General features: G+C 35.9%; 1 protein-coding gene across 1 annotated transcript in view; it reads right to left on the reverse strand.

Annotated features, from left to right (window-relative positions):
• Positions 1-19,408, reverse strand: part of LOC127843255 (dipeptidyl peptidase 4-like) — a 101,693-nt gene that overhangs the window by 33,536 nt on the left and 48,749 nt on the right. The window contains exon 2 of the mRNA XM_052373120.1: positions 379-493. Coding sequence (XP_052229080.1) covers positions 379-493 — 115 coding nt within the window. The remainder of the gene's footprint in view (positions 1-378; positions 494-19,408) is intronic.

The raw sequence follows: 19,408 nt of genomic DNA on the forward strand, positions 1-19,408 counted from the left end.
ACTATAAAACGCCTTCATATGTAATTATTTTGTCTCAAATATGATCCGACGATTATTTACATGGAATAACCTGGAAAACAACAACAACATAAGTGGCTATTACAATTTCGGAGCAGTACAATGGTAAGTTGACTGAACTGTCACGCATACGATCATCTGTGATTTAAGACGTACGCATACGACAAACGCATGAGAAATGCCAAAGTAACCCCAGACTAGACTGCGCGACGGCTTGCGGCTGGTCTGGAGCTACGCTGACCACTTGGGGCGGGGACCCATTTTCGCACGACGCGGGTCAATTATCACTTAGTAACGTTAACAAAAATATATACAAATACACTATCTGTGTAACTAATCGGAAATGGAACTTTGACTAACTTGGCGTGACGAGGACAATGGCGGTTACGATAAGTCCCAGCACTGTCACTATGACCAGCAGGGCGATGATGATTCCCCGCCAGTTGCGCTGTGGTGCTGTGCTCCCTATCAGCTCCTGAAAACAGAGGGACTGGTGTTATATATGGATATAAAGTTAATAGGCTAATAAGTAAAGTTATTGAATTCGCTACTTTTGATTTAGTCCATTAAAAGTTGTATGTACTCACATCTTTCGAGGTCTTTTTGTGGAAATGTATGACCGTCAGTTTAGTGTGTTGTGTGTGTCTTCATGCATTTACCATGCTACGATTGTTTGTATGAACTAGGTCATATTGTATTTAAATAACATTTATCGTTTGTTGTTTAATATTAAGTGTTAAATGTTGTGAATCAATTTGTAGTCTCGTTCAAACTTAACGGGTCTTATGTTGAATACATAAAGTAAACTATCAACAATAAATTGACAATAGTCATTATTGTCTAAATATTACTATTTTCCCATCTTGCATTCGTGGTTAATGTATAATCAGGGGTCGCATGAGTTTAACAAAGAATTCCACACAGAAGAGTTATAAATCTTTTATACAATATTTTCTCAGTCTGCACAGGTAACATGCGAATCTGTTTTCGTGAATCATCAACGACCGCAGCCAAAGGTAATATAAAGCAATAACACATACTTGTGTACATAAATACAAATAAACAACCACACGAATCAACAAAATCGCAGCGGATATCCATTCATAGTGGTAGGTATATAACCGTTCGAATGGTACGGACCCTACCTTTAATACGACAAGTCTACAGTTGAAATAACAACTCAATAAGCGTAAACAATCAATTAAAATATAGTGTGTTATTTTCCGCTTCGTTCTTTAAGTTGATTGGTATCCTACAGAAACACGTGCATTTTGATGGCCTAGTTCGACTAAATTATACCTGAAACAAACGTGCGGGTATTTGCAAGTTAGAGTCTCATCTTTGAAAGTCAACACATGATCAAGGAACAAATTAATAAAGACCAGAGTAAACTATTCACCTTCCTATCACGTGACCAAGCCATTGGTACTTTCGGACCTATCAAAACATCAATTAGCATTCGACAATCCATCATAAGGCATTATACAGACGTTTAGAAAAGATCCAAATACAATGAGCGCCCATATTGATGGATCTTCGGTGAAGAATATTGGCAATGTAGGCCTATCGTTGGACACAAATGAGCCTCTCAAAAGGACAGAAGTAATAAGTCATAGTCGTTTGTACAAACGTAGATGTCATGTTACTTTGAGATTTATTATTGTTTACGAATAAAGGATATTTGTGAGAACAAATTTTGTAGAACACACAACTGATCTAGATGAGAACAGCTCCTATATTTTTGCGTTAAGAGACGATGAAACAATAACTCGAATGCTATCTTTCAATGCTTCTGACGGTAAGGAAGGACCCACTTTTAGGATTAGAACCGAAGCAAAACGTTAATTAATTTTAATATCGAACTATCTATATTCAACTTGTAGATTTTAGAATAAACAAACATCCTTTAATCGACACGTTACATTAAAGTTCCGTTTAGTTTACAATTTTATCCTGAAATATATACCATAAATTCTACATATACATACTATATAACACAGCAGTTGCATAACATAAAATACAAATCGTTGATATTTGTATGGCATAGTTTTCAACCGATTGAAACGCCCAATGTATAAACCGTTTCAATATTGCGTCCACATATATCGACCGTTTCAATGTAGCGACCACATATATCCACCGTTTCAATTTTGCTGCCACATATATCTACCGTTTCAATGTTGCGGCCACATATATCGACCGTTTCAATGTTGCGACCATATATATCGTCCGTTTCAATTTTGCGGCCACATATATCGACCGTTTCAATGTTGCGGCCACATATATCGACCGTTTCAATGTTGCGGCCGCATATATCGACCGTTTCAATGTTGCGGACACATATATCGACCGTTTCAATGTTGCGGACACACACACACACACACATATATATATATATATATATATATATATATATATATATATATATATATATATATATATATATATATATATATATATATATATATATATATATATATATATATATATATATATATATTAAAATGTTTCATGGTGTGTTGGTTGTTTTGTCGCACATTTATCAGAATTTCTGTTCTGAAAATGTAGTTTGATATTCAATATTCTTATTGTGCTTACGTTAAATGAATTATATTACACTCAGTATTACTTAGTATTTAAATATCATGTCCGTGTTTTGTTAAAGAATCAAGCAGCATTAAAGGCTCTCGCCATGGGCACATGCGTCACAATTGCGCAAATGGTGCTTTTGCCCGCAAAAGTTCTTTTTATAGGAATAGTATCTAGTAATTGTATAAAACGTTTGATTAATACTTTGAAATGAATCCAACACTTTGCTTAATCTAAATCAAGTATTTATAAGGGAGAAAAATGTTGAAAATGGAAAGCATTTCGTTTTCAGAGCGGAATATATTGATAACTGAACATTTTAAGCTGCATGCTGTACCCTTTCTTAAATATAGATAAAGTGGAGTATTAATTAGATTATTTTAATGAGGTATACAGAATTAAATTGTTCATTGACACACGCTGGGTATGGGATACTTTGATAACAGATGGCACTTCGATACTAGATAACAACAAAAGCCACGCGCGAGAGGTAAGTTCTTCATTTTTTTTTTAAGTTATATCATACAGATTAGTTTTTAAGACAAGGCGCATGGTCGAGTTTATAAATAGTGAATCCTTTTCTATTGCAAAGAAAAACATCACGGAAGAATGGTAGATTTTTAACCCGAAAATAGAAAAATCGGTCGGAAAACAGCATAAACTGGATAAACAGTAAACATTACAACAAAATAAAACTACTTTGAAATATTGCAAGAAATTGTTTGATATTCCAGCATGTAGAGTAATCACTGTGCTTCAAATACTGAAATTTTTATAGTATTCAATGAAATATAAACGAAGATAAGCATGTTTAAATATGTGGTATTTATGAAGTTGCGGATACTTTGATTCCCGATATAGGGCACTTCGGATAACAGAGACTTTCAACAAATTGGGCACTCTGATAACCGAGTTTTATCTTCTACATGAAATGCATGTATGTATATTATGGCTATTCTTACCTAACATTTTGAAGTACGAATCAATTTGCATTGTCAAGCTCGACACATTGGGAATCTATGCATAACGTAATTACATACACGTGAAATATAACCAATCGCGTTGTTCGTTTTCAAAAATCTTATTACTATTAATTTATATAATTAATATTATAAGTAGGGCAAATTTTAAAAAGATTCAAATGTTTATTTCTGAAGTAATATATTTCAAGTGACGACCGAAAATAATTGTCTAAATAATTAACTTGTTTTTAAGTGATAAATTGAGATTAAGAGAATTGAAAATACAACGGATCATTTGGATCAACACGACTGTGTTCAAATGAACTTATAGCAGGACTCTAGATAAGGGGAGCAATGGGTCTTAAAGCGGCCAATACACCCAAAAAACTTTGGCATTGGTGCTCATAAGAATCGCATCATGAAGACGATACTAATGCGTAGCCACACAATATAAAATAGATTGGAAAACTCCCTTTATATTGAGCTCTACTTATAGTAAGCAATTCCCTTTACAATTCCCTTTCCATTTTATCATCATATTCCAAAGATTCCAAAGGGATATGTTTAGGTAATTCGTTTTTAATTTACGTCAGAACATAGATTTTTATTTATTGCCTGCTTACTATAGCAGTATTCCACAGCGAATTCTGCATTTCTGATTCACTAAATAGAGTGTGTTATATCTAGTAAAAAGTGTCGAGTTATCTGGAATGGAAGTGTCATTGTCTTTGAGATGATCGGTAAAAGAAGTGTCCATGAAAATTTGGCATCCGACTCTTAAAACATTTGAATTTCCTCAAATACGTTATTTAACTAAAAGTTAACATGTTGTAACATTGATGGACATATTGATCTTTTATTTTGATTAGTGGCACGTTCTTGATTTATTTCCAAATATTTTTATTTTGTTGAAATACGTACTGATCATCGAATTCATGACGATTATCGATGAAATTTTATCTCTTTTTATAATCCACTGTTTTTTTTTTCACGGCTTTTTTGCTTCGCAATACGGAGTACTATACCATTAATCGACCAAACAATGTTACGTGTCTGAAAACCAAATGAACAGAACATAAATGCAAAAAAGCTGATGAACTCAACTCTCGCGCGTGGCTTTTGTTGTTATCTGGTATCGAAGTGCCATCTGTTATCAAAATATCCGCATATCCGGCGTGTGACAATTATTAGCAAAACCTTTGAAAATTAAGTATGAACAAATAAAAACAATACAATAAAGATTACTGTTATAATAAAACCATAAAACAATCTTTATGATATATATTTTCGAGAAAACCATCGAGCCCCGACCAACATACCCTCTCAAAAGACGCATCCGTTTTGCGCATATGACCGCGCATATCGATCATGTACCTCGGGCCTTTGCCAGACTCGAGCCTGGTCGTGGCTACACCACTCGACACAAAGTCCATCATGATCAGACTGTGAAGTGTATGTCCACTATTATAGTTAATTGATAAAAAGAGACTCCATTTGACTTTTCTTCAATCCAAATTTAGAAATGCAAAAATAATATTTGATCACCCAGTTGACGACTAAAGTCAGTCCTTATTTATGCGGTCATTTAAGTAGAAAAATAAGAACGATGTTTAACGTAAGAAACTCAAAATACAATTATTCATTAAGTTACTAGACGAGCTTAAATCGTTATAAATGATCCTGAACAAAACGGACGATTGTCACTGGTTATTATTCTTTTCACTGAATGGCAAATCCTCGCAGTTTTTAATATCAGTTTCGCATAGCAAAGAAAACATTTTTTCATAGGGAAACACCAATCATAGACTCTTTTTATACGTCCGCATTGTCACAACGCACGCGTATTCCAATACGAAAAATCACCGCATGCATGTCACTGCTAAAATCAGACACAACACCAACAAATAGCATGACTTATGTCAAACACGCATTGAAACTTTTTCCAACTTGACTACTTCAATAATTATGGTCAACGACTCAGTACATTACTCATTTATTAATATTTATGGTGAAGCAATTAAATTTATCCGCACTCGATGTCAGTTATGTCATAAATGCGCCTTAACATTTTGCAAACTAACATTCACCAAGTCGGACCAAAGCGCGTTATGCGGTCCTTTGTCCATCATACAAACGACTAGTAAAGCAGTGTCTACGTTTATAATTCTTCAATGGAAAAAAACATGCGGCAAACAACTTCGATTTGCAATCACAAAGTTTCCGAACTGGTGTTGTGACAAATGGCCATTGCGTCTTATATATTGATGGCATCAAACTATGGGAAAATCGCGTCTCAAATTGGTCAATGGGTCATCGCAAGAGCTTTTGCATATTACTATTCCCACGTGAGCCCTACATATACGAGGCCAATCAAGTCCTTCCGTCCAAGACAAATACCATGTGTTCAGTATGTCCGATAGATTGATAGCAAAGCATAGGCGATTTGGGGCTTAATTTCGTCGTATTTGGTCCATAACCGATTGTCGGGGATTGCTTTACTTCCCCATATCAGCACTGCCTAAGCATGGTATTTGCATACGAGTACATTTATTGAATATTTTATCAGCAATATAGAAGAGTCTGTACAGTATTTAATAATATATATATATATATATATATATATATATATATATATATATATATATATATATATATATATATATATATATATATATATATATATATATATATATATATATATATATTAATATTAAACATCGAAATTATCGAAATTATCATTTGATATGAAGGATAAATTAATGCACATGAACACTATAAAATATTGTCATTTTTATAGTTAAATTACACAATTATAAATACTCCATATAAAAATCTGTAATCATATTCAACACGCCAAGGCTATCTTAAAAGTGTATTACGTGTATATAATTAAAATAGTTTTCTCATTTCGATCTAGTTTTGCTGTTGATGCATTTAGTGTCAAATATGTGTTCAAAGCCAAAAACCTGATATGGTCATGCAATTTTAAACATGGCACATTTTATTGTCGTTGTATTAATCTCTAACAAGTTTAGATTCTCGGGTAACATAAAACATTTTGTGTGCATACTGTTAAGCTATTACAAATATTAACGCTGAATGCAATTTTGATTAATTATAATGCAGACTATCACGGTACTATTATTGTGCGTATGTATACGTGTTAACCCATTTATGCCTAGTCAACTCTCCCATCCTTCTTAATTGGATCATCATGCGGCGTCTCATCTGGCTCTACGCTGTTTGCCAAGGCCTTTTTTCTAGACGCTAGGCAAGTGGGTTAAGGAAAATAATGAAAACTTTTAATATAATTATATATACAATAGTGTGTCTGGTTTCATTTATGTATCCAAAGTAATACACGTTCCGACCACTTAATGGCATTCCATAAATGACATGCATCTTTTCAACAAATAGGAATGATTTGAGAGACTGTTAAGAGGCATTGATTTTCCATAATATTTGCTATTGTTATTTCCGACATGGGAACTTTGAGTGGTCTTATTTCTTGTTGAGAATTGTTGAGCATAATAAAAATATCCACTTGCTGTCATTGACGTGATATGGCAAGAAGGAAATCAACAAATGAAATGGCTTTTAGCCTGACCGAGAGGCCTTTTAACCCATTTATGCCTAGTGGACTCTCCCATCCTTCTAAATTGGATCAATTAATTTCCAAAAATATGGATGTCTAGTATATTTATTTCTATATTTATAATATTTCTTACATAAATTCCTTTAAGCGAACAGCGTAGACCCATGAGCAGTGCTCCAGATAACATGCGTAATGGCGTAGAAACGAATTAAATTTCTTAAATAATGATTAAGATTTAAAATCTTTGCGTTAAGTTACACATTGAAAAAATAAAACACGAAATCAAAATTTTCGAACGTGCGTAAAACTGCCAGTAGCAAATTATATACGGTAAACATTTCATCCCGGTTCTAACTCGTCTAGGCGCTCAATTAAAACTACAACTTTAAGTCAACGTCACAAAAGCGTTTGCTGTGAGGAAGAGCCACACCTAACGGTCGAAAGGCCAAACGGTCTCGATTTCTGTTCTCCTAGTATTGTAGGCGAGTCATTACTGTTTATTGTACCTTTTTAATTACCCTTATCGTAATTTTTATACACAAGTAATATACTGTATACCTTATCAAAAATTCATTAAAATTAAATGTTAAATATAGTTTTTGATATGACTTTAACGGCGACCAAAAGGCCATTATGACCTAAGCCGAAATGTCAGTTACCGTTTTACATAAAAAATCAAAATGGCCGACCGAAGCGTGGAAGGCAAAAAAAAAGCCATTTCAGTGTCAAAAGTCCACGCTGCATGCATTCTTTCAATTAGTTTCAAATACCGAAAGCATGGTTTCGTCAATAATTGATGAATTTATAAGCTCTTGCGTAAATGACTCAATTTGTTGATGTGTCAAAAACAATGAGTAAACAATTATTTTGTTATATATTGTTTAGAATTAATTTTATAAATAGGGGGTAAAATAAGAATTAAGTTTTAAAATAGGGAGTAAATAAGAATTTGACCAAAATTTTATCTGGAGCTCTGCCCATGAGACGCCGCATCATGCGGCGTCTCATCTGGGTCTACGCTGTTTGCCAAGGCCTTTTTTCTAGACGCTAGGCATAAATGGGTTAACATTGACAAGAGGGATAAGCACTGCACGTTGTTTAAGGCTCGAATAAATTTCTGATAGATCTTTTTCTTAACAATTAATTTAACATAATTTAAGTCATTGAAGGCGAAATATCCCTAAATCCTTTGAAATACAATCGATATTCGATGACTTTGTATTGATCCGCATTTGGTCAAAATGCATTTGTACCCGGCCTATGCTTCAAGTACAGTGGCGAGGAAGTAAACGTACTCATAGTTTGATCTGTTTGAATATAATATATATTTAATCTGGATTGGTGGAAAAATGAAAATGGTGTCTAAAACAAACATTTTAAATGAAGGATATTCAAAACAGGCACGCGAATAATGGACTAGAACTGCTCGTGAAATTAACTCGTTACGTCATGTGTGGTCCTCATCTTATTAAGTGTTCTTTTATATGTGAGTCGTGTTCTGAGAAAACTGAGCTTAATGCATGAGCGGAAAGTGTCATCCCAGATTAGCCTGTGCAGTCCGCACAGGCTAATCAGGGACGACACTTTCCTTTTGTATGACATTTTTCGTTTAAATGAAGTCTTTTCTTAGCAAAAATCCAATTTAGGCGGAAAGTGTCGTCCCTGAATAGCCTTCGCGACTGCACAGGCTAATCTGGGATGACACTTTACGCACATGCATTAAGCCCAGTTTCTTCAGAACAAGGGTCATATAAATATTCCTGTTCTACGACATGAATGGTGGCAGCTTTGACAGCTTTAACCAAACTTGCTTGTAATTACCGTCAGTATTTTAAAGGCATGCGACCTATTTTACAAAGTCATTCATTTAGATTCATTGAATACACGTGGCAAAGATATATACGGACATAATGAACAAACTAAGTATACGATTGAAAATTTAAACGAAACAGTTCGTATTAACATGATAAAGGCCTTTCAAACTGAATCGTTACATGCGTCATATGTAACGGAGAGGTCGCAATGAAGCACATCACCTGCATATTGAAGTGATATTAAGACGTCATTTCAACAATAAAGAGAAATAGTCCACATAACATACGCTCATCCTGTTACCACACAAATGTCATAAAAAAGTAATGCTAGCTGTTCGGAAAGCTAGGGCGAAAGGCATAGTTTATCAAACGTCCGTAGTTCGAAATACTAACCTCATTATGAGCATGATTCATACAAAATGTGGCAAACTCACAAAGGAATAATAGATCAAGTTAAAATAAACTTATTTAAATTTCCATTTACTTAACAAACCCGTGGGAAACGGTCGTATTATCAGCGTGGCAGGAAAATCCGATTGCAGAAATACAACAACACATGAAGCCGTAATGATTTTTTCAGCGTTTTCAGAGTTATATAGATCATTTCATTCGTACGAAAAAATAAAAATTTAACATAACCAAACGCATAAAACATCATTATAGTATCCGAATAACGAAAACTGGATTTCGAGTGTTCATTCTATGAAATGTATATTTGTTAAGGCGTTTAGTCATACCATTCGTGACATTTCTAAATAAAAGCTACAGTGAAGTCACGTTGCAAAGGGAGAAAATCGTGTATGATAATTACAGTGGCTGAACAGGCTTTATTCCCTTTAGCATTGTATCTATCAAAATCTAAAACAAAATATGAATGAAAAATGAAACAAGAGGGCCAGAAAGGCCCAAAGTCTTTACCTGAGATAACAAGATATTATTGGGACAAATCTTCTGACAAAGTTTCATGAAGATCAGAAAATAAACCTCTAGAGTGTTAACAAGGTTTTACTATAGCCATATAAGGAAAAATGCCCCGCCCCCTGGCAGCCATGTTTTTCAACCAACCGGCATCATTTTGGAACACTTCCAAGATATTATCGGGATGAATCTTCTAACCAAGTTTCATGAAGATCGGACAGTAAATGTGGCCTCTAGAGTGTTAACAATATTTTACTATAGCCGTTTTAGGAAAAATGCCCCGCCCCTTGGAAGCCATGTTTTTCAAGCAAACATTATTATTTTCGAAATCATCCGAGATATTATTGAGACCAATCTTCTGACCAAATTTCATGAAGATTGGACAATAAATGTGGCCTCTAGAGTGTTAACAAGGTTTTATTAAAGCCATATATAGCCATATAAGGAAAAATGCCCCGCCCCTGGTGGCCATGTTTTTAAAGCAACAAAAACCATTTTCGAACTCATCCAAGATATCATTGGGACAAATCTTCAGACCAAGTTCACAGGTGGTTAGCGTGTGGCTATGATATTAATTAGTGAAAACATCATTTTGAATGATAAATAATCATATTATAACGAAAAATTAAATTTTATGAAAAAAAATCACTATCAAATATATATATAACAATGTATGCAACTCAAAATCACCCCAAAACGGGGTGCATCGCTTTGAACAGCCATATCTTCTTCAATTGTGCAGCGATTTTCACGATCTTGGTCTTATTCAACGCAGAAATGAATTTTACAAATGCTGGGTCAACTTTTAAGAAATAACACGATACACAACTCGCATGACCCAGTTGACAATGATCATGCTGTCTTTAAGACTGAAATCTTCACGGAGTAAAGGGCATCTTCCCTACAAAGTCCATGTACCTCGATACCATAATTCAATAAAACGTATGAAAAATATTATTACCGTTCTTGTCGTTACATTATGCATCAAGACTAATTGTCCAGCGCCGTTTGAAACCTTTGTTTACATACATTTCAACTAACTGACATTTTAAACAAACGAGTGATTTCATTGGTCCAATGCGGAGGTGTGTCTTTACAACTGGAGATTTCATTCATAAAGACTGTCATTGTCAACTGGGTCATGCGAGTTGTGTATCGTGTTATTTCTTAAAAGTTGACCCAGCATTTGTAAAAATATTGCAAGACATATACATTTCCAGAAAGGAAATTCATTTCTGCGTTGAATAAGACCAAGATCGTGAAAATCGCTGCACAATTGATGAAGATATGGCTGTTCAAAGCGATGCACCCCGTTTTGGGGTGATTTTGAGTTGCATACCTTGTTATATATATATTTGATAGTGAATTGTTTTTTCCAGAAAAGATAATTTTTCGTTATAATATGATTATTTATCATTAAAAATGATGTTTTCACTAATTATGATGATAAATAATCATATTATAACGAAAAATTATCATAGCAACACGCTAACCACCTGTGACCAAGTTTCATGATGATCGGAAAATAATTGTGACCTCTAGAGTGTTAACAAGGTCAAACATTTCAATATAATTTAAAATAAAAGTTAAGAAGAACATGTGTCGAAAAATGCGAAATAAGCCAGATATTTAATTCTAAAATCGAAAATGTATGTACAGTCGAATTCGCCAGAATGTTAATCATGCATGTACGATGTGAATCTTGATTCATACGACACAAGAACACTAACTCCGATCCTAATAAAAACACGAATACTTCGGTTATTGTAGGAAAATATGTACGAAATATCCTTTCGTCACCATCGGCTCGGGGCGCTAATTTGTCTTTGCTGCATTTTATGAAATTCGTCCTCAATGTCTTGCCTATTTTGTGTTATTGTAACATGTATTGATCAATATATTACAATTTAACACATTTAAAAATCGTATAGTCTCGCTTTAATAGCTTGACAAAAGAATGCCATATCGTACAGAATCATCAAACAATAAAAAACATATTCAAAAGTTTGCTATCTTCCAGAATGTAAATCTATCATTTATAATTAATTCAACTTAATCTTCTTGTGCTTAAAAAATATTTTAAAAAGGGTGACAACTCTGTCAATTCAACATAATTTTTCAAAAGCCATTTTGCAGTTACTTCCCTTGACATGCTAAACTAGAGTGTTCACAAGCTGTTTTTACTATATAAATATAAGGAAAATGACCCCCCCCCCCCCCCCAGCGGCCATGCTTTTTACCGATCCGAACCATTTTCGAACTCAACCGTCATATCCAGAAAACACATGTTCTGACCAAATTTCATGAGCATTGAACCAAAAATGTGACTTCTAGAGTGTTCACATGTTTTCACTATATACATGTAGAGAAAACTTCACCGCCCTCTGGATCTGGACCATTTTCGAACTCGTCCGAGATATCAATGAAACCAATGTTTTGACCAAGTTTCATGATGATTGGGCAAAACTTGTGACTTCTAGAGTGTTCACAGGGTTTCTCTAAAGCCATATAAGGAATACTGCCCTGCCCCCTCGCGGCCATGTTTTCCAACGGACCGGAACCATTTTTGAACTCAACCAACATATTATTGAGACAAACATTTTGAAAAAGTTACATGAAGATTTGGCATCAAATGTAACTTCTGCATTGTTCACAAGGTTTTTCTTTTTTTTGACCAAGAGACCAAGTTTTTTACCCAGAATGACCCAGTTTCGAACTCAGTCGAGGTATCAATGGGACAAATTTTCTGACCAAGTTTCATGAAGATCAGACAATAAATGTGGCCTCTAGAGTGTTCACAATGCAAATGTTGACAGCGCACGATGCACGACGGACAAAAGGCGATCACAAAAGCTCACCATGAGCACGTTGTGCTCAGGTGAGCTAATAAAACAGCACAAATACGGATGTAAACTTAAACGAAAATTTTATTTAGAGGTAAAGCAAACTGGCGGATGATGTAGGGTTTTCGCAGAAAATAATAAAATCAAATAAATGCGAATTACATCTGACGTAGTGACTGAGACGGTAGAGCAAAAATCGCAACATAAAACGAAACAATACAAAGAAACCATTTGCAGCATGTACCGTAGAGATGGAAGAAAACTTAAGAAACCCATGAAAGTTGCAAACAACAACGCAATATTTTCAATATAACATATGTTCCCCAGTCCTCGAAAACATATCTAAATAAATTATTTAAAACGCTAACAAATATTAATATATACGTGTAAATTCATCATTGTAATATTTTCATACGTACATTCACTGGTATTTAAAAAGATAACTATTGACCTCGTTATAATGATGTACCCAGCCAGTACGACCTAAACCACCGAAAAAGAGAAATCGAGTACCTTTGTACTTTTCTTTCAACTTACAGCCACAGAAGACTACAATGAGCGAATGTGACATTTTGTTACATATTTATCCATTCCATCTCAGCAACATCGAATTGAGAGTAAATTCTATCATACTCCGGAATACACATGATTAGCCAGTCAGAATAGCAAAGCTGGGATTGGACAAAAAGACTACAATATAACAGTTAGGCTTGAAGAAATGTAAACCATCACCAAGAGCGTGTTCAGCTTCAAACAACCACATGACAGATACCATCACCTGTCCGGACTAGGATAGGCGAACATCTTCCGAATGTGAACAAGGTATTTCAGATAAAACCATCGCATTCACAAGACATTCCACACTTGGTCGTCTCCAACAGTTAATGCGTGGCCCGAAGCTATTCGGACCGGTGGCGGCTGTTAGATTGAAGGAGAAGCGTTACGGTCCGGTGGCGGCTCTACAGGAAACCTGCAGTGTCACCTTGCATACGGAGACCAAGTAGAGTGCCAATCGAGAAGAAGCAGCTCTGATGTTTCATCATTTCTGTGCGGACTTTTTTCTGAAAGGAGCCTTGCTCTGGGAAAACCGGGCGTAATGCATGTGTGAAAAGTGTCGTCCCAGTAAGGTCGCAGCCGTCCGCACAGGCTTATTACTTAGGGAAGACACTTTTCGCCTACATTGGAATTTCGCTTAAAGAGACTTGCTTTAAACGAAAAGTACAATACAGTGGAAATCTTTGTTCCTGACAATCCCGTTCGAACACGCTAATCTGGGACGGCACTTAACCCACCTGCATAAAGCCCCGTGATCGCAGAGCAAGGCACACATTATATTTTAACTTACCATTCCACTCCTCAATCGCAATACTGCCGAGTGCATGGTGTTCAGAATTTTACAAGAGCGGGAGAATGAGTCAGTAACAAGCTCCCTAAATATTCATAATCGTCACCCAATTAACGTTTGTTTTCACATTCTTTTAGGGGCTATGTTGTTTTTATTTTTATAAAGATGGTTCAATAAATAACAATATAAAACGATGCATTTACCAGTAACTGATTCTCACAACAAATAACACTGATGAATAACACATATCTGATCAACCGAGCAATGTCTAGTCATTTATAAATATATTCCAGAACACACATTTTCTTTCGCAAACAAGATTAATCACACATAAACGATTTTCAGTGGCAGTAACCTACTGTCAATCCTGAGTGCAACACAGTAACCTACTGTCAATCCTGAGTGCAACAATGCAACGAGTTCATGTGTAATAAGTGTATAGGTAGCATTTAGTTTTGCTTTAAAATCCAATCACCAACGTTCAGAAGAAAGAAAGGTGCATTCAGTCATAAACCAAACGTAGATTTGTTATCATACAACAGTCAAAACAGTCATCATTGGAATACAATATTCCGATAAAAAGCACAAGAATGCAGGTGTTATGTTACTCTCGTTAACAGGTTGTATCCGCTATCAATCCACGCTCTGAAAATGTCATACAAGTAATAATACAAATGCAAGGCGGAACAGTCGAGTACCGCGTTGTAATAACTTAGCTCTATTATTACACCTGCAAATGCAGGTATGTGACTTAAGCATCTACATAACTAATGTACATAACTAATGTACATAACTAATACATCCTCGTTGACAATACAACACGTAGATCACTCTGTGCAACCGCTACAGGACAGTTCATGGAGTTAAAGGCACCAACGACGCTTTAACCGATTTATGCCTAGTGGACTCTCCCATCCTTCTAAATTGAATCGATCTTATTTCCAAAATTAGGGATGTCTAGTATATTTATTTCCATATTTTCTTACAGAAATTCCTTTTAGCAAACAGCGCAAACCCAGATGAGACGCCGCATGATACTCAGATGAGACGCCGCATCATGCGACGTCTCATCTGGGTCTACGCTGTTTGCCAAGGCCTTTTTTTCTAGACGCTAGGCATACATGGATTAATCCATATCGTTTACAATATTTTCTCACACTCAAATGTCGTGTAAGCGATCACTTTACCGTAAGTTACGATAACAAATTCACGAGCATCAATTATACATACCACGTAACAAACATGGAATTCAAGAGACTCGTTTCTCAGGCAATGGTGTAATCGTTTGAAGACGCATAACAAAGATTGTTGCATTTGATATATTTAATGTTTCTACAAAGAAACAACTGCGATTGCACTTTTATGATGAGCAAACCTGCAGTTATGGTGATTATTTTTCAATCTTTGATATTGGAATAAATGTGGTTTGTCAATTGCAAAGTTGTTTGTTTTGATGTTTGGTTTGCGAGTAAAACGGTTCTTCAGTCTACAGTCTACGAGTGCAACACGGCGGGCAGTTAACCGACTCCAACTTACACAACTTCCCTTCTTGAAACACAGATCAAAGAAGAGATTTCACGACCAATCCAACACAAGTTGTGTGGCTTGGCCGGGAACAATTCAACACAAGTTATGTGGCCAGGCCGGGAATCGAATCCACGATCCTCGGATTTGTAGCCCAGCGTTCTACCAGCTATGTTAACCCATTTATTCCTAGTGGACTCTCTCATCCTTCTAGTTTGGATCAATTTATTCCCAGATTTAAGGATGTCTAGTATATTTATTTCTATATTTAGAATATTTCTTACAGAAATTCCTTTCAGCAAACAGCGCAGACCCTGATGAGACGCCGCATCATGGGGCGTCTCATCAGGGTCTACGTTGTTTGCCAAGGCCTTTTTTTTCTAGACGCTAGGCATAAATGGATTATCTTTCCGTTATTTATTAAATATAGTAAGCTGTTTATTGTCAGGTTAATCTCAGTAACAGTTCTCGAGGTAAATAACACATGTTTAAGATGAAGTCTTCTATTTGTAGGCATTGCAAATAAAGGACAAAGTTCATATGATCTGAACTCCAGTTATTATTTAGTGAAGCTACCTTGTAACACGTTGGCATTCAAAAGTTATCATAATTCACTAGTATTGATTCATAATTATATTACATGGAAATATTGTTTTGTTCTTTTCACAATTGACGCCCAGTTCCATATGCAGTTGGATTATTATGGATTTCGTTTCCTTGAAACGCGCAACGAAGGCGGCATTTGATGATTAACCATAGAATTACCAGCCAACGTGATTTTCACATATCTTAACTACATGAAATTTGACCCATTTATGGCACCAAATACATGTATACAGAAATCCAGTTTACCATATTTGTATATGTCCGAATATATGTATTCGCTATTAAAAGTCATAAATGGTCCTTATTCTATATGCATACAGAACTTAATATATGCATATCATGTCATGTCAACAACCGTTGAATGTTGACTTGGTTTCTGGAATTGGACAGTAATTTGAACGTTGACTTGGTTTCTGGAATTGGACAGTAATTTTAACGTTGACTTGGTTTCTGGAATTGGACAGTAATTTGGGGCGATTTTCGATCCTCGTTCGATCGATTCCACGTCGCTAATTGCTCGCATTGATGTATTATGTATTACTATTGACTATCGCCTTCGATTACCAATCAATCAATTTGGCAATAAAAAGATTTGTCCATCGAGGCTATTATTATTGACATTAAAATGCGCTTTGGGTCCCATCATGGCTACGTGTAGACTAGATTAAGCAATTTATCAACGTTTAATATGAATAGTCGAGGGAAAATGGTTTTCAGTTTCAGAATGTTAAATTCAGCATCGGGTTAATTGATCATGCACGCATGAAAACGGTGACAGATCCTATAACAGCTACCCCCCCATATCAGCTATTCAGTTCTCATCCCAATCTCGAGAGATTACCATGACCAAAGGCATCATTCACAATGTCACAATGAAAGAAACTACTGAAGGTACATAGGCATCGTAACGAGCTTCAATTACGACCATGAAATTATTTGAGTCGCGTTCTTAGAAAACTGGGCATAATGCATGTGCGTAAAGTGTCGTCCCAGATTAGCCTGTGCAGTCCGCACAGGCTAATCAGGGACGACACTTTACGCCTAAATTGGATTTTTGCTAACAAACGAATTTAAACGATAAATGTCATAAATGTATTATGCTCAGTTTTATCAGAACACTAATTGTTTTGTCCCACACAATCAACACATATAAACATATTGATTTGAGGTAATTGGGAGTTGATTTTTAAAATATTTATTTTGTGAATGTAGTAGCTTCATTTTCTGATTGAGTTTACATGAAAATTTGCCATTTTGTTTTTTTTATTGTAAATTTTAGTTAGATAGGATCGGGTATAAGGTCTTCGATATTCAGTTAACACCAATCATTTATAAGATATATTTGCATGCGGACACATGTTTTTTCAGTTTAGTAGTGTTAGTAAATCAATAAAGAACCGAAAGGAGCGATGAATCACGGAACGTAATCCAATAAAGTTATGGTAAAGTTTGCTTATCAGAGTTGTTTCGCTTGCTTGACAAGTATTGAATGTTCCAGTGTCTGAAGTACTGAATAAATCATAACTTGTACTGTTTGAGAAATCGCAATCGACATAATTCATGAAATACTAAATGAGAAATAAACATACGTGAAAACAATCCTAAGAATGCAAGTGATGCTGATGACGAGGAAGAATATATTTCCTCCTAGATCCGTTCAACAAAACTCCGTCGGGAAAACAAATCAAAGTTCTAAGTCGTGAAATTCATGAGATCTGCGATTTTTTTTGTGATCAACTATGCTCATATTTAAACATAACAAATAATAAATAAAATGATTAATGATTTTGATGTGATTAGAAGAACGGCTGGATTTCACAGAGAACCGTCTATCACAAAGAACCGTCTATCGCAGAGAACCGTCTATTAAAGAGAACCTTCTATCACAGAGAACCGTCTACCATTGAGAGCCGTCTATAACAGAGAACCGTCTATCATAGAGAACCGTCTATTACAGAGGGCCAGTTATCACAGAGAACCGTCTATAACAGAGAACCGTCTATCACAGAGAACCAACAATCATAAAGAACCGTCTATCACAGAGAGCCGTCTATCACAGAAAACCGTCTATCACAGAGAGCCGTCTATAACAGAGAACCGTCTATCATAGAGAACCGTCTATTACAGAGGGCCAATTATCACAGAGAACCGTCTATCACAGAAAACTGTCTATCAAAGAGAACATTCTATCACAGAGAACCGTCTATCATTTAGAGCCGTCTATAACAGAGAACCGTCTTTAATAGAGTACCGTCTATTACAGAGGGCCAATTATCACAGAGAACCGTCTATCACAGAGAACCGTCTATCACAGAGAGCCGTCTTTCACAGAGAGCCGTCTATCACAGAGAACCGTCTATCACAGAGAACCGTCTATCACAGAAAACCGTCTATCACAGAGAACTGTCTATCACAGAGAACTGTCTTTCACATAGTGCCGATTATCACAGACAACCGTCTATCACAGAGAACCGTCTATCACAGAGAAACGTCTATCACAGAAAACCGTCTATCACAGAGAACCGTCTATCACAGAGAACCGTCTATCACAGAGAACCGTCAATCACAAAGAACCGTCTATTACAGAGAACCGTCTATCAGAGAGAACAGTCTATGACAGAGAACCGTCAATGACAGAGAACCGTCTATCACAGACAACCGTCTATCACAGACAACCGTCTATCACAGACAACCGTCTATCACAAAGAAGAGTCAATCACAGAGAACCGTCTATCACAGAGAACCGTCTATCACAGAGAACCGTGTATCACAGAGAACCGTGTATCAGAGAGAACCGTCTATCACAGAGAACCGTCTTTCACAGACAACCGTCTTTCACAGAGTATCGTCTATCACAGAGTATATTCTATCACAGAGAACCGTCTAGCCGTCTATCACAGAGAACCGTCTATCACAGAAAACCGTCTTTCACAGACAACCGTCTATCACAGACAATCGTCTATCTGAAAAGTTTTTTACGTTTAACTTAAGTTAAGATTTCCCGTAGGAGTTTATGAAAAGCGACGCCTGTTGTGATTACTGATGTTGATGTTGCTTCTGGTGATACTGACAATAGTGTGGATGATGTGCAGGCGGAGGATGCAGATGATAATAAAATTCGTGATGGAGGCTAGACTGTACCTGATCGCCATCCGGGTCTTTAGTAGAGTGCATTGAAGTCCGATCCTGTTTAT

The sequence above is a fragment of the Dreissena polymorpha genome, chromosome 8 (genome assembly GCF_020536995.1).
Source record: "Dreissena polymorpha isolate Duluth1 chromosome 8, UMN_Dpol_1.0, whole genome shotgun sequence".
NCBI classification, from domain to species: Eukaryota; Metazoa; Mollusca; class Bivalvia; order Myida; family Dreissenidae; genus Dreissena; species Dreissena polymorpha.